Source organism: Actinia tenebrosa, unplaced genomic scaffold (assembly GCF_029948245.1).
Source record: "Actinia tenebrosa isolate PJP-AT-01 unplaced genomic scaffold, QUT_ActTen_1.0 PGA_scaffold13__45_contigs__length_12533684, whole genome shotgun sequence".
Classification (NCBI taxonomy): Eukaryota; Metazoa; Cnidaria; class Anthozoa; order Actiniaria; family Actiniidae; genus Actinia; species Actinia tenebrosa.
Genome location: NW_028292573.1, coordinates 9,442,784 through 9,459,350, shown reverse-complemented (window position 1 = coordinate 9,459,350; position 16,567 = coordinate 9,442,784). Strand labels below are relative to the sequence as shown.

The window sequence follows — 16,567 nt, the reverse complement described above, 5'->3', positions numbered from 1 at the left end:
ATCATGGGCTAATAGTCCGATGTTTTTGTTGGCACAAATACCCATTTTTTACATTTCATGAATTTTTCATTCTTTTCAAAAAGGTGTGAAAAACACCCAAAATCCATCAAAACCATGGGCTATAGTCCATGCTTTTTGGCCAAAAACACACATTTTCCAAGTCTCATTAATAATTCATATTTTTTGAAAAGGTGTGAAAATGACCCAGAATCGGTCAAAACCATGGGCTATAGTCCATACTTTTTGCCCAAAACCACACATTTCCCAAGTCTCATTAATAATTCATATTTTTTAAAAAGCTGTGAAAATGACCCAAAATCGGTTAAAACCAATGGCTATAGTCCATGTTTTTTGGCCAAAAACACACATTTTTCAAGTTTCACGAATATTTGATTTATTTGAAAAAGGTGTGAAAAAAATCCAAAATACATCCAAACCATGGGTTATAGTACATGTTTTTTGGCCAAAAAGACTCATTTTTCAACATTCATAGATTTTTCATTCTTTTCAAAAAGGTATGAAAAACACCCAAAATCCATCAAACCCATGGGCTATAGTCCATGCTTTTTGGCCAAAAAAACACATTTTTCAAGTTTCACGAATATTTGATTTATTTTAAAAAGGTCTGAAAAAAATCCAAAATGCATCAAAACCATGCGTTATAGTACATGTTTTTTTGGCAAAAAGACTCATTTTTCAAGATTCATAGATTTTTCATTCTTTTCAAAAAGGTGTGAAAAACACCCAAAATCCATCAAAACCATGGGCTATAGTCCATGCTTTTTGGCCAAAAAGACCCATTTTTCAAGTTTCATGAATTTTTCATTCTTTTCAAAAAGGTGTGAAAAACACCCAAAATCCATCAAAACCATGGGCTATAGTCCATGCTTTTTGGCCAAAAAGACCCATTTTTCAAGTTTCATGAATTTTTCATTCTTTTCAAAAAGCTATGAAAAACACCCAAAATCCATCAAAACCATGGGCTATAGTCCATGCTTTTTGGGCAAAAAGACCCATTTTTCAAGTTTCATGAATTTTTCATTCTTTTCAAAAAGGTGTGAAAAACACCCAAAATCCATCAAAACCATGGGCTATAGTCCATGTTTTTTGGCCAAAAAGACCCATTTTTGAAATTTCATGAATTTTTCATTCTTTTCAAAAAGGTGTGAAAAACACCCAAAATCCATCAAAACCATGGGCTATAGTCCATGCTTTTTGGCCAAAAACACACATTTTCCAAGTCTCATTAATAATTCATATTTTTTCAAAAGGTATGAAAATGACCCAGAATCGGTCAAAACCATGTGCTATAGTCCATACTTTTTGCCCAAAACCACACATTTCCCAAGTCTCATTAATAATTCATATTTTTTCAAAAGCTGTGAAAATGACCCAAAATCGGTTAAAACCAATGGCTATAGTCCATGTTTTTTGGCCAAAAACACACATTTTTCAAGTTTCACGAATATTTGATTTATTTGAAAAGGGTGTGAAAAAAATCCAAAATACATCCAAACCATGGGTTATAGTACATGTTTTTTGGCCAAAAAGACTCATTTTTCAAGATTCATAGATTTTTCATTCTTTTCAAAAAGGTGTGAAAAACACCCAAAATCCATCAAAACCATGGGCTATAGTCCATGCTTTTTGGCCCAAAAGACCCATTTTTCAAGATTCATGAATTTTTCATTCTTTTTAAAAAGCTGTCAAAAACACCCAAAATCCATCAAAACCATGGGCTATAGTCCATGCTTTTTGGCCAAAAAGACCCATTTTTCAAGTGTCATGAATTTTTCATTCTTTTAAAAAAGGTGTGAAAAACACCCAAAATCCATCAAAACCATGGGCTATAGTCCATGCTTTTTGGCCAAAAACACACATTTTTCAAGTTTCACGAATATTTGATTTGTTTGAAAAAGGTGTGAAAAAAATCCAAAATCCATCAAAACCATGGGTTATAGTACATGTTTTTTGGCCTAAAAGACTCATTTTTCAAGATTCATAGATTTTTCATTCTTTTCAAAAAGGTGTGAAAAACACCCAAAATCCATCAAAACCATGGGCTATAGTCCATGCTTTTTGGCCAAAAACACACATTTTTCAAGTTTCACGAATTTTTTATTCTTTTCAAAAAGTTGTGAAAAATATCCAGAATGCATCAAAACCATGGGCTATAGTCCATGCTTTTTGGCCAAAAAGACCCATTTTTCAAGATTCATGAATTTTTCATTCTTTTCAAAAAGCTGTGAAAAACACCCAAAATCCATCAAAACCATGGGCTATAGTCCATGCTTTTTGGCGAAAAACACACATTTCCCAAGTCTCATTAATAATTCATATTTTTCAAAAGGTGTGAAAAACACCCAAAATCCATTAAAACCATGGGCTATAGTCCATGGTTTTTGGCCAAAGAGACATTTTCAAGTCTCATTAATAATTCATATTTTTTCAAAAGGTGTGAAAATGACCCAAAATCGGTTAAAACCATGGGCTATAGTCCATGCTTTTTGGCCAAAAAATCATTGGCTATAGTCCACGCTAAAAATCAACAAACAACAATAGTATTGATAATTGGAATTTTGAATATGACGATTATTTGTTAGAAACTACAATGTGCAGTAATGGTTTAAGGTGTTATTTTAATTTTTATTTGGTTTTGAATGTGATTGTTTTTGAGTCTAAGATGTCATATAGGTATTTGTCATGAGTGTTTTGGTGTTGAGTGAAATGTAATGAAAAAAAAAAAAAAATTGCAGAAAGGTGTTTTGTGTGGGTTTAAAGTTTTTGCTAATATTATCTATAATATGATATTAAGCCATTGCTTTGAGTTACCAGACTGTTTGCTCCTTTGTTTAAACACTTTGGATGTGTTTCAGGGAGATTAACATTAGATCTAATAGTGTTAACCTTGCTTGATATAATGAAGCGCGTGCACAGCCAATGGTTATCTTGCAATATGGACACTTATTACTGTGCATGCTCTCAGGTATGTCATTGAGCATTTGCAGTAAGCATGTGCAGTAAGAACGTCAGAGGTCTAGTGTGGAGATATTATGTTTATACATTTGTGAAATAGGCCAGTAGTTGAAAACTATTAGTAAACAGTAGTTTTTGAACCACAAAATGAATGAATAAACTTTTTTTGAATTGTACTGGAAGTTAATTTCGGAAGAGAACTTACAGGAAATAAACTCATTGGACCTTTTTGACTTGGGCAGAATGTTTTTCCCTTTCATGTGTCATTCTCTTAAAAAATCTTTTTTCCCATGAGTTGTATTCATGTGTAAACTCAAGTGCAACTGTTAAACGAAGAAATAATACTCTAGGGAATGACACATGGTCTGAAATAGGGAAAAATTGCACCCATTCTAAAGTGGTCTCTGTTAAAAGGAATATATTCCACATTTGAATAAAGGTAAGTTGCTTATGTAAATTAATTAAATTATTGCAAATGTAAATTACTATAGAATTGACTGCCATGTTGGTTGGCATAAAAAGGAGAAATTATAGGTTACCGCCATTTGCATTGCTACGCGGCCCCCCCAGACAAAAATCGCAACGTGCACTTTGCAATAGACTGCCGTCAATCAAACACGTTGACGTCATTTACACGCATTCGGATCGGCCTGGATAGGCCCGGTGAGTGTGGCTCATAATACTTGTAAGCAATCGACAAGTTTTGGTGCCTTTTGAATCACACACGCGTGTAAATGAGATCAATGTGTTTGATTGACGGCAGTCTATTGCAAAGTGCACGTTGCGATTTTTGTCTGGGGTGGCCATGTAGCAATGCAAATGGCGGTAATTCAACCAACATGGTGGCCATGATATTATCTTCATAGTAGTAGCATGAAGGGTTGGTTACAAAAAATTTAAAAGAATGTATAATGTTCAAGTGTATTTAAATAAATACCTTCTAGAAAAAATTATTATATTTGATGACATCAAAATGTCTTAATTACTGTATACTCCATATTCACATTTGGAAGACAAGCAGGACAATAATTGGTCAACGTAAACATTAGAAAGAGACTGGTTGGTCTTTTAAAATATGAACCAATTCATAGCCATTACTTGGGAATTACCAAGTGACCTCCAGATGGGAAGTGAGCACAAAGGGTCTTCTTAATACATGGACAACCAGCCTCATTTCTGTGTTCATCGTTACCATTCCCTTGTTATTTTCCAGTATTATGAATATGTTCAACTCATTACATTAGTACCAAAATAATTAGCAGATCTTCTCTGGGAAGGGACATCCTATGAAAGCAAAGGTGCTTATTGAAATGTTTGGACATGTTTGGACATGACCTCTTGTTATTGCAGGAAATAATTCTGCATAGTACTCAACAGTAGCAATATTGCAATACCATAATTAATTTTTGGGTGTCAGTACCCCAAAAGGTACATATTAATGGGTTTTGTGCCCTAAAAATTAGGACAAGCACCCTTACCCCTTTACATAGAATTACTACCTCCTCTCAGGAGTTCATCAGTAAGTTATTCTAACTCAACAGAATACTTAATATATACACACTAATGGTTTATTGTTTTAGAAGGCGGTACTGTAGAACAAGATCTCCTCCTCCTTTCCATATAAAGTGTTTGACTGTTCGTAGATCCATACCAGGATCCAAGACCTGATGTAAACATTTTACAAAAAAAAATTGTAAGGAAAAAGCTTTGACAAGAATGGTTATTTTAATGGTTGAGTACAGACTTGTTACTATATCAATCTTACCTGATCTTGACAGAGAAGTTCTACTCTTGACTCAGCTATAGATGAACGGTCCTCTTCATTGTCGTAAGTGGGTGGGATCTGTCCACCTGTTGGGGTACTGGGTGTACTGCTGGTATGTGAGGTATTATCCCACCCTATAACCTTCTCGTACACATGTTCTACGACTTTACGGACATGTAACATATCACTGGCTGACAGACGATCTCTGAATAACAAACATAACAGCATTCAAAAGAAAGGCCTCCTAAAAGTACTGATAATAATACTTAACAAGGATGTTTGGACAGGAGGATGTTTCTTGGGTTTCTTGCTTGATTCTATAGCTAGGGTTTCTCTGGTCTTCCTCCCTCCACAAAACTTAACATGCTTAATTCCAATTTAATCTGTAAGTAAGCTGTGCTCTGACTATGATCTGCCCAGAGGATGTTTCAGGGTTTGACCTGTGAGTTAGCTGCCCAGAGGTTGTTTCAAGGTTTGAACTGTGATTTAGCTGTGCGCTGGCTTAGATCAGCCAAGCGGCTATTTCAGGGTTTGATATAATTTCAAGGTTTATTTAAAGGGCATCTCTCATTCTATTGAGAGATATTAATATGGGCATAAATTATACAGAGGGTCCTGCTTTTGAGAGGTATGTAAGAAAAAATAGAAGGCAAAGGACACCAATGACATGAAAATATCATATAAAATCGAAAATAGTAATATTACACCTACCTTTTCAGTGATTTAGATGAACTTGTTGTGTGTGGCTGTAAAAAGAATGCTATTTTTGGGAATTTAGGTGTCTGTCTCTGTAAAGAAGTAAAGCAAAAACATTTTGACTGCCAAGTACCCAATGAAGTACGCAAATACATAAACAATTGACTGCCTGGTACCCGATGAAGAACACAGGTACATAAAAAATTGACTGCCAGGTACCCGATAAAGAACACAGGTAACCCAAATGTCAGGTACCCAATAAAGAACACAGGTAACCCAAATGTCAGGTACCCGATGAAGAAGACAGGTAACCCAAATGTCAGGTACCCAATAAAGAACACAGGTAACCCAAATGTCAGGTACCTGATGAAGAAGACAGGTAACCCACATGTCAGGTACCTGATGAAGAACACAGGTAACCCACATGTCAGGTACCTGATTAAGAACACAGCTAGCCCACATGCCAGGTACCCAATGAAGGACAAACTTAGCCCACATACCAGGTACCCAATGAAGAACGTAGGTAACCCACATGTCAGGTACCTGATGAAGAACACAGGTAACCCACATGTCAGGTACCCAATGAAGAATACAGGTAACCCACATGTCAAGTACCCGATGAAGAACACAGGTAACCCACATGTCAGGTACCCGATAAAGAATACAGGTAACCCACATGTCAGGTACCCAATGAAGAACACTGGTAGCCCACATGATAGGTACCCAATGAAAAACAAAATTAGCCTACATACCAGGTACCCGATGAAGAACATAGGTAACCCACATGTCATATATACCAGATATACCTTAACAAGTACCCAAAAGTGAGGTAACCAGTGAAGGAAAACCCAGGTTACCCATTTCTGGTACTCTACGAAAAAAACAGATACAGTGAACCCCACGAAAAACATATTACTGTAATTACCTTTATGGTTACATCCACGACCCACGAAGGAACAGTTTCTGACAGAAGATAGCCTTCATTTTCACCAGAAGCATCAATAGCAAGCAGTCTAAATAAAGTCCTTCCTGTTCCACTACTTTCACTGAATATGAGTGGTGTATGATCAGGTATACTATAAAAACCATTGCCAACTATTACTTTCTATTGAAATAAAAAGAAAACAAGTTGTATTACTACTGATATTCAACTTCTGTGTCATTTGAAGGGAAGTGGTGCGATGTTGGGTGTGAGTGTACCTTGTGGCTAAGATTTAAACCCCTGGCTAGTTCACTTGCATTGTAGAAAAAAATGTGCTGATATTCAGCACTTCTCTACTCCCAGGCATATAAATGGGTACCAAGAAACTGTTAGAAGTAGCCTGCAATGACCAGCAACCTTTACATGGGGGAGTGATTCTCCGAGTCCCCTCATGCACTGTAGAAACTGGTTCTAGTGTTAAATAACTCCTGCTTCCTCTCTATAGCTAGGGACTGTACTTTTTATTAATCTCTTAATGCTTGCTTTTACTAGTGATGTAAGAAATGCCAGCAGAAGCAGAAAGAGATTAAGCAGAAGCTGGTTATGTCCTAGTGAAACTGAATGCAACAGAAGCACAAGTCAGAAAATAAACAAAAACCTCATTTTTATGCAAGAATGTCCAATTATGATTGGTTAAAAAAATAACTCGGCCAGAGCTTCTGCATCATGTGTACAACAGAAGTATAAGAATCTGGTTTCCAGTAGTGACAGAAGGACAGAAGCAAAGCATTTATATATGCTTCCGTCAATGTTAATGTCTCCTGCTTCTGCAAATGCTTCCATCTTTAGTGAAAACCATCCTTCTAGGGATAACAAAGTGAATGTCAAGACTTACACTTACAGGCTCCACATTAATATTAATGTCACTGGCACTAGCATCTCTACCATCCTCTATGGAAATAAAATCATTCAATTAAAAGAATAAACGTCGGCCCCATTTTAGACATTTTATCAAGAAATATTGGCTCCAGTTATCCTGAGTACGGGAGGCATATAATAGAAACAGCCATCTTTCACTACTACACTTTTATGTCAATTTTTACCTGGGGTATTAGCACGACCCTGTTCCGTATCTTCAGTAGTGACAGAATGTGTCTCTGGCCAGTGTTCTAGCAGGGCTTGAAGCAATAACACCCCATAATTGACTGAAAACCACAATGATAAAAATATTAACAGACTATTGATCTAGTACTAACTGTACTATCAATATTATTATTAGACTAGTAGGACCACTTACCGAAAACTTACCAACCACTTACTTACCACTTACTGACACCTTACCGACGCCTTACCGAAAACTTACCAACCACTTACCAACCACTTACTTACCACTTACTAACACCTTACCGACGCCTTACCTACCACTTACCAACCACTTACCGACAACTTACCAACCACTTACTTACCACATACTGACACCTTACCGACGCCTTACCTACCACTTACCAACAACTTACCAACCACTTACTTACCACTTACTGCACCTTACCGACGCCTTACCTACCACTTACCAACCACTTACCGACAACTTACCAACCACTTACTTACCACGTACTGACACCTTACCGACGCCTTACCTACCACTTACCGACACCTTACCAACCACTTACTTACCACTTACTGACACCTTACCGACGCCTTACCTACCACTTACCGACACCTTACCAACCACTTACCAACCATAATATGAATATAGTTCTCAGAAACAAATGTTCCAAAACATAAAAAATACTCACCATGCTTGATATCCAAAGCTATAAAAATAGAATAGAAATATTTAAAAACAGAAAACAGAATGATAAACTGCTAAATTTCAATTCTTAAGTTTTCTAAACACAAAGAAATAATAAGTACCTTTGTAATCTGTAGTTTTTGGTTCGAGGCCTGGGACATCAGAGAGAGAAATCCAGGCACAGAAGACATCTGATTCTTCTAGTGTTACTGTAAGCATCTGTTGTAAGTAAAAATAAAGAAATGTATAAAAACTGTTGAAGTTGAATATTGCTGGTATCAAAGGCACTATTGGGGGGGGTTGGAACTCATGTCCTCCATCTGAATGTTACAACTGCCTTTGTAGGAATTCTACCCCTAATAGGGCCTCACTGTCAGTAATTCATTAGAGCAGTCTGTTGTTAGATGGTAGTTTGTGGATCTTGTGTCGCTGTTTCAAAGCCCAAAGCTTGTTGGAAGTCACTCGATACTCTACTGACAATTAACCTACCCTCCACGTGCCATAACAGTCAGATCCTATACTTTATACCGATACTTACTCCTGTTTTAATATCAAGGCTAAACCAGTTTGGTACATAAATCCTTTGCTCTCGTCTCTTGAGTTCTTCATCAAAATCTATGCAACCAAGATCTTCTACCTTTCGTGCCTAAAAACAAAGTTAAAATAAATTTAAAATAAATCTGAGGCATTAACGCTTTTAAAAGTTTTAACAATTTTTTGTTTGTTTCAAGCTTCTATATTCAACCCTTGCACTAATTTTGACCCAATCTGGGGGCCAAAAAATAAGTTTTCTTCTCCTGGGGTCTGTACCAGCAGTCTTAGTTACCTTCAATACATCCCACAATGCAACATGGTCATCAGTATCCTTAGTGAGTACATGCCGACGGTCTTTCAGTATATTGAATTTCTTGATGCTTGATGCACCTGAATACAGAGTTACAAAACAGAGGTTGGACTTGACGAAACAAACAGTAAATGTATCTATGAACACATCATTGGTTTTCCAGTTTTCCTTTCTCCACAAAAACAAATCCCAAATTCTAATTCGAACTATTGGTTGCCCTGTAATAAGCCTTTTCATAGTTTAAGAATCGATTCCACTGTGCATGCAATTTTATCCCGAATTTCTCACCTTCTTTTGTCTAATCCTTCTTTTGTTCTTAATTAAACAAAAAAAGGTGAGAAATTTGGGATAAAATCGCATGTGCAGTGGAATTGATTCTTAAACTATGAAAAGGCTTATTGGGTCCTAGACCTGTAAGGCTTTGGGTCGACCTCAGAGTGATTTAAAAGTTGGATATGTTTTTTAAATTCTAAGAAGTCTTTTTTATAAATTTTTGAATTACCTTTGATAACCATTCTTTTTACAGTACATACTGGGGTTGGTTCAGTCTCATTCGTTTCCATATTCATTGACGTATCATTTTGTAAACTTGATAGAGTGATAGGCTATGGGAAAAAAGTCATCATCAACAAGGGTTAGCCAGCAGGCTTACTAATTATTACAAAGGGTGCACAGTGATAATGAATGGCATAAATTATGATAATAAAGGTAAACATAATCAACCCTTCTCAGAAGTATTGTGGATGGGAGGCTAACATTATGATAATAAAGGTAAACATAATCAACCCTTCTCAGAAGTATTGTGGATGGGAGGCTAACATTATGATAATAAAGGTAAACATAATCAACCCTTCTCAGAAGTATTGTGAATGGGAGGCTAACATTAAAATACAAAAAAATCACACTTTTTCTCGATGGAATTTGTGGCATTTCTTCTGTATTTCCATGTTAGCCTTGCATTCAAGACAATTTTAAGAAGGATCCAGTTAATTTTAATTTGATAACGCGGGGAGTGGTTGCCCAATTCTCCCAAGCCAGAGGCTCATGTATAAAGAGCTTGAATGTGTGCCCTTTACCCCCTCAGACTATCAGTACTCCTTATTAAGAGTATTTCAAGTTAAAGCTACACATTTCAGAAAGAGAGGTTGAAACCCGAGGGGGGGGGGGGGTACGCCCATATATGGACTAAGGGGGATGATCAGCTGAACAGGGTATGGTTTTTCGAGCTTCTTGTCATAAACAGGGTATGCAATTTCACTCAAGTTCCAAGTTCTTCCTGAGTTTCCTGTCACATTCAGGGTTTCTACTTTCATATTGACTGAAACTGGTTATTATGGTTGTAAAAAAATGATACGCGAGCTGACATGATAATAAAAGATATAATTTATTGCAGTGAGTTCCTGTTTCAATTATTGAAACAGGAACTCAGTGCAATAAATTATATCTTTTGTCATAAACAGGGTCTACAAATTTGAGCTGTTTTGTCATAAATAGGGTACCCCTTTCAGAATCCCAGCGGAACACCCCTACCCAAATTCTGGCGGAGTACCCCCCTGGGGGTTGAAACAGATGTGGAGATCCTGAGGATCAAACAGTGGAGTAGTCCCCGTGGAGCTCTAGCTGCAGTGACTAACCAACTGAGCTACACCTGCTCCTAAATGTTAATGTTAAACATGACCATCACTATGATAATGATGATTGACAACCTTCAAACTCTTACCCAACAGTTAATATTTGAATTTGTTGTTGCTGTCCACAGGCACATTGGATCAGGACAATACTCAAGCTGAAAGAAAATGTAAGGATCATTTCAGGTTTTCAAACTCTTGCAAAAGAAAAAATTACTGAGTAGAAAAAAAAAAGAATATGCTGCATTAGAGTCAGATAACATAGAGGATACAGGGACCCCAAGCTGGGTTTTTGTGCCAGTATATTACAGTATTAAGTAAAAATTACCCAAGACCCCTGGAAAAACTATGAAGAGATCCTGCCTAAAATACAATTGCAAAATAAATGAGGGATAAAACATGATTCCTGCTGATGTAGGAAATGTTACTTGGGACCCAACCTGCTGCAACAGTGGAATGGTGAATATTAATGATGATAATAATGTAATACTCCTTTTAACCACAAATAGTAGTTCCAAGTTGAGGTTGGAGTAACAGCACATGATTAAATAGTGTTGCTATGTACGGCAACTCTAAATTCTCCCCATAGATTTGCTGGCAGTGTTTATCATTGATAAAAGGGCGATCCCACATTCATTAATCCACCTCCCTAGATACTGTTGCTACGTCGGACAAGTTAAAATGTGTTTTTGATATACAACATGGGACAGACACTGATTGCTGGAATTTGTAAATGTCTGTCTGAGAATCGATGCATTCTCATCGATGACTACTAAATATTCTTATGAATTTGATTTGTTGGTAGGACATTCGGTATTCCATTGGAAAACTAGGTACCCATTGTTTGGGTGGACACTCAAGCATAGCCAGGTGTATTGCTAAAGTTGAATACAGTATACTTTTTAACTAAGAAGTTCAAAATATGATTATCTATATGAAAATGACTTCCAATGCAGACCTGTTTACCTTTAAGACAGGTGCCTCTTCTACAAACAGCAGAACAGAGCTATCATCCTTGGTCATGTCTGTCCAGAAAACATGTTTGTCTCGACCAGAAGAGAAGAATTCTGTAAAACTATGATTGGCATACAATGCCCACACACCTTCTTCGTGTATATGATAGGTTGCTATGCAACGTTGCTGGCCAAGAGACCACAAGCGTATTGAACCATCTGAACTCCCAGATAAACACTACAAGTTGTGAGACATAAGATGAAAGGAAAGCTTTACATTAAAGGATGGTGTTCATTTTGACAGGGAAGTATGGGTGGCGTTATACCAGTGAGAGCACTTTCCTCTCACCAATGTGACCTGGGTTTGAGTCCCGCACTTGGTGTCCCTGCATATTTATGTTGAGTTGTTTCTTGACGTTTCTTTCCTGTGCCTCAAGGGTTTTTGTATGGGTTCTCCTTTTTCTCCCTCCAGAAAAATTAACTCCTGCATTTCAATGGAATTACAGTGGAGGAAGAACTACTCTATAGAAATGCCACTACTGCCAAATCCCATTTAATTTTTTATTTTTGATGTTTGGGTAAGAGGATTCAATATGAAAAGGAAGAGTGGTATTAGGAGATGACATGGAAGTCCAATGAACAATGGGATAGGGAATGGGGTAGCAGGTGAAAAGTGAGATTTGGATGCATAGTGGGAATGAGAAAACAATTAGGATTGGGAGCATGCAATGTAATGAGAAAGGAAATAGGGGTTGGATGTAAAAGTGGGATGAAGAGTGAGAGGAGAAATGAGATGGGTAATAAAGACTATGATTATCAGTGTGAGTGATTTGGGTAGCTAAATAAATAATAAGAACTATAATGAATAATAATTTTGTCAGTGGAATGGATAATGAAATTATTATGTACTTACATGTGTGCCATCAGCGTCAATAGTAATAGCCTTAACATTATCCATATGGCCTTTTAGTTTCATTACTTTACCACAGGTACGAGGATCCCATACTCTTAATACCTGTCATGATTCAATTATCAACATATCAGCACATCAGAACATCATTCAAAGCTTCTGAATCTAGCTTTCCCTGCTTCTCAATGGACTACATCAACGATATGGCGGCCATCTTGCCAAGGGCAAAACAAAACAAAGATGATGGAGAATATGTAAAGTTTTGTGTGTTCATGTTTATCTTTTATGGGTAAAGGTGATCAAGGGGCCATCTTAATTCATATTTTGTTGTATTGTTTTTTGCTGAGCTGTTAATATCAATTGACGTCATTACTGTAACAAAGCTTTATTGCCCCCTTGATGCCCTATAAGGCCATGACACCCAAGATGGCCAATATGATGTTGAAGTAGTCCATTGTTACTACAACGAAGTAGGTCTTGTTGGATGTAAGGTATTTCCATGATATTCCATATATACACATGTTCTTGAAAACTTATGTTTTCCGAGGCCGATAATTTGGTTGACACTTTGATTGACATTCATCAAAACTCTAATTTGTCATGACAAATTGTAGAATTATTCCACATGCTACTGAGAAGTACTATATTATACACAAATAAAACTACAATATCTTTTAAAGTTTTAAAATGCTTAATCATTGTGATGATAATCACAACGTTGTACCTTTTCTGTAGAGCCAGATATGAGCACAGTTCCTGAACGATTCATGGCTAAACTATATATGGAATCCTTTTGTCCACTCAGAGATGATGCTGCCGATTTAGAAAAACAATTAACATAGAAATGAGCATTAACATTATAATATATACATTATGTCATACTATATGAGCAATCAGTAGAGTCAAGGATAGGATTGCAATATACAGTACCATAGGAACTGGCTAAAAACAAAATTTTATCATAGTGTACTTGTAATTCTTTACTCTTTTTCCGTCCCTTTCATTTATTCATTCTTTTCATCCTATCTTTTTTCCCTTTCCCAATTTCTTTGAATACTTATTAAAAATTCTATAGAGCATTTATAATTCATGTGGCGTCACAGCAGCAATTATGGGGTACCAAAACAATACATTTTTTATCCTCCGGGAATTGAACTCTATTTTTATACAAATACTGTACAGAAAGTTTCTATTGTTTATGGCTGCCTCCTCACGTGAGTGAAAACGCTCTTTTATGGGGTAATCATATTCATTGTAAGCCCAAACATTATTGCCTTGTTCTAATCATTCTAATTTTGAACAGCATTATTTGTAGCCGTTTATGCCGTTAAAGTAATTAACATCCTATATTACACACTAACTTACTTGTAACAGTATTATTTGTAGCCGTTAATGCTGTTAAAGTATTAACATCCCATAAGAATATTTGTTTATCAAGCCCACCAGATGCCACTTGTTCCTTATCACTAGCATATGCAAGGGCTTTGACATAATCCTTATGAGTCCTCAGTGTCGACATACAGAATCCTCTGCTTGCATCCCATACTTTTACTGTTGTATCCGATGATGCTGACAAAACTGGGGGGAAATGGGAAATGAAAGTTGAATGGGAATTAAATAATACTGAGATTCACGAGAAATTGTGAGTGATAAAAATGTGTTGTAGTAGGTAATTAACTGGCCACATTGTTTTATGATTCATGTATTTCTATTTGGTCTGTTTTAACTGCTGCTCAGTTAGCACAATTGGTAAGAGTATCTGTCTGTTGCACTGCCTTCTTAATTGATGGGTTGCAAGCATTCCCAAGAGAGATAAAAGACAAAAACATGGCAGCCATTGTGGTACCATTAACAATGGATGCTAATGAGAAATCTTTTGTTAAATGGTACCAACATGGCTGCAATGACGTAACATGCAAACGAAGAGTTACGTTAGTTCTGAAAATGGTTAGACCTTCATTTGCCTCCCATGGGACTCTAAGTCCACCCGTGCCCACCCTTTTGGTCTTTCTTTCTTGTATTTTTTTTTCCTTTTTCTTTTTTTCCTTTAGTATACATGTTTGCCAATAAAGATGTTTAAAAAATGTGGCCCAGATGACCACAATGAAGGAGGTCCCTAACCAACTAGAGATGTTAAAAGAGGACCACAAGCTTATCAGTTGAATATACACCTAATTGAAAAAACGTAGTTGGGTTTGAGAAGGTCATATCATCGATGCTAAGACCAAAAAGGATTTTGGGTACTCCGAAACGTGTATTATATTTGCATATAGACATGTAAAAATGCACAGTAGAGCAAAGTCGGTCGACCTAGTTTAACAACGTGCCAAAGCCATGATGCATAAAATGTGCACAGGAAGGAGAAACTGCATGAAATTAACATAATTGTTTATCTTCCCATGCTCCCCTTCGGTCTTAGCTTTGATGATATAATTTTTTTTCGAACCCAACACCTTTTTTTAAATTAGGTGTATATATTTATCAAAGTGTTATCCCTTATAAACAAAGTAGAAACAGCTATAATGAAACTGACAAATAAATAAATCACTGATAATAGATAATAATATTTGTTCAAAGACAAGTGTCACTGATAACTCTGATAGTGTGTTGAGATTGGAACAAAAGATGAATACAATATTACTAACTTGTTTTTCCATTACGGCACAATACAATGTCATTCACCCAGTCTGTATGGTGCTCCAGTGAGGCAATATAGGGGTCCTGTGTTGAAAAAAAATTTCAAATCTTGCGTATTGTACATTACGAGATAAGATGTTATTTTTCTCCATCCCCCCACCCAAAATATAATATATATCAATAAAAAATGTCTAAACACTTTTTTTGAATACGAAAAAATAATGATAGGAAAAGAAAGCGAAGGGAGCTATAATTAAATTTAACAAAGCAAAAGTGTACGATTTGGTGGCCAAATGAATTGAAAATAATAGGCGGAATTATCTCAATTATAAGGCTGTGAAATGTAGGCGGTAAAGTTTGACAAATAAACGAATAACGGAGAAAAAAAATTAACGGCAAAAATAATCCAAAGAACCAGACATACGGGAGACATACATAATCGAATGAAAATAACCTTCCAACCTTGATTCATTTTGAATTAAATATTTCAAACTTTCTACCTTGATTCGCTCATGTTTGACATTCCAACATCTAATGATGGAGTCTCTACCGGCTGAATAAAGCCTTGTCGTGTTGCAGTCGTACTGCAAGGCGTTAACACCAGATCTATGGCGTTTTTCCTCTTCATCTCGGATCACAAACGACACAGAAACCTTTCTTCTATGGGTGGTTTGTGAGTGAGAGTGAGCTGAAGGAGGCCTACCGGCCGCCATCTTGGATCTTCATTTGATGCTCGACCTCAATCCTTCACGGTAATGAATATAAACACACCATACCGCTGGCTAAAACGATCAAGGCTCACTCATTTGCTATCGTTAATCGACGAGGGGGGACGAGGGGCCGACGACTCGGACGCAAACTTTATATCGTCTGTCATTGAGATCACCTTTATTTATACACGTTACCATTTTCATTAAAAATAAACTGGTTTCCAATAGGCGCGTGATAGACACTGAATATAAGAACAGTATGATATATATGAGGGGGGGGGGGGGGGGGGGAATGGTTACTAATTTAAATATAAAGTATCAAAAACTGTCATTTTATCCGTATCTTTACAAACACAATTTTGCGCACGAAGTCACAAGAGTAGAGGAAATCAGGAAATTGACCATGACGCCGAAAAACGTTTTTGGCTAATCTGTTTCCGTTGAGTCACGCCGTACAGGAACTTCCACTTCCACCGGAAGTTCCTCTTCTCTCAGCTGCCATGGTAACGCTGCTCACTTACTTGAAAACAATACGAGGCAAATCACCCCGAGTTTAGTTTTTGCAGACAAATAGTCGCCAGTCACTTCTCATTTCTGTTGGTCACGTGACTAGGAAGGCTGATCCCGTGGGCGCTCAGCCTGCGCGTCGGCTTTTCAATGTATTTATCAAATGATTTATCTTTGAAGCCACTGTATAGTACTTTAGTTTCGATCGGAACAGTTCCGCTCATTTG

General features: G+C 36.8%; 1 protein-coding gene across 2 annotated transcripts; it reads right to left on the bottom strand.

Annotated features, from left to right (window-relative positions):
* Nucleotides 1-2,619: 2,619 nt before the first annotated feature.
* LOC116290416 (WD repeat-containing protein 48) lies at nt 2,620-15,842 on the bottom strand. Of its 2 annotated transcripts, none has more exons than XM_089029047.1 (18): nt 15,624-15,842; nt 15,132-15,207; nt 13,852-14,064; nt 13,211-13,299; nt 12,490-12,591; nt 11,590-11,814; nt 10,716-10,781; nt 9,498-9,600; nt 8,978-9,075; nt 8,690-8,797; nt 8,274-8,370; nt 8,156-8,173; nt 7,463-7,564; nt 7,255-7,310; nt 6,363-6,542; nt 5,453-5,529; nt 4,742-4,946; nt 2,620-4,640 (listed from the first exon to the last, which is right to left on the bottom strand). In XM_089029047.1, exons 1-18 carry the CDS (start codon nt 15,834-15,836, stop codon nt 4,545-4,547), a joined length of 2,124 nt encoding a protein of 707 aa, XP_088885173.1. In that variant the 5' UTR covers nt 15,837-15,842; the 3' UTR covers nt 2,620-4,544. The 2 variants fall into 2 exon arrangements, with proteins under 2 accessions (XP_088885173.1, XP_088885174.1); XM_089029048.1 differs by having other exon boundaries at nt 7,261-7,310.
* Between the last annotated feature and the right edge of the window lie 725 nt (nt 15,843-16,567).

Bases quoted from the DNA above. Each gene is read 5' to 3' on its own strand.
- LOC116290416 (XM_089029047.1), bottom strand. From the start codon at position 15,836: ATGGCGGCCGGTAGGCCTCCTTCAGCTCACTCTCACTCACAAACCACC. The intron at 13,300-13,851 runs GTAAGTTAGTGT...CTAAATCGGCAG, and splicing joins TACAAATAATACTGTTACAA to CATCATCTCTGAGTGGACAA. The intron at 4,641-4,741 runs GTAAGATTGATA...TGTTTACATCAG, and splicing joins AACTTCTCTGTCAAGATCAG to GTCTTGGATCCTGGTATGGA.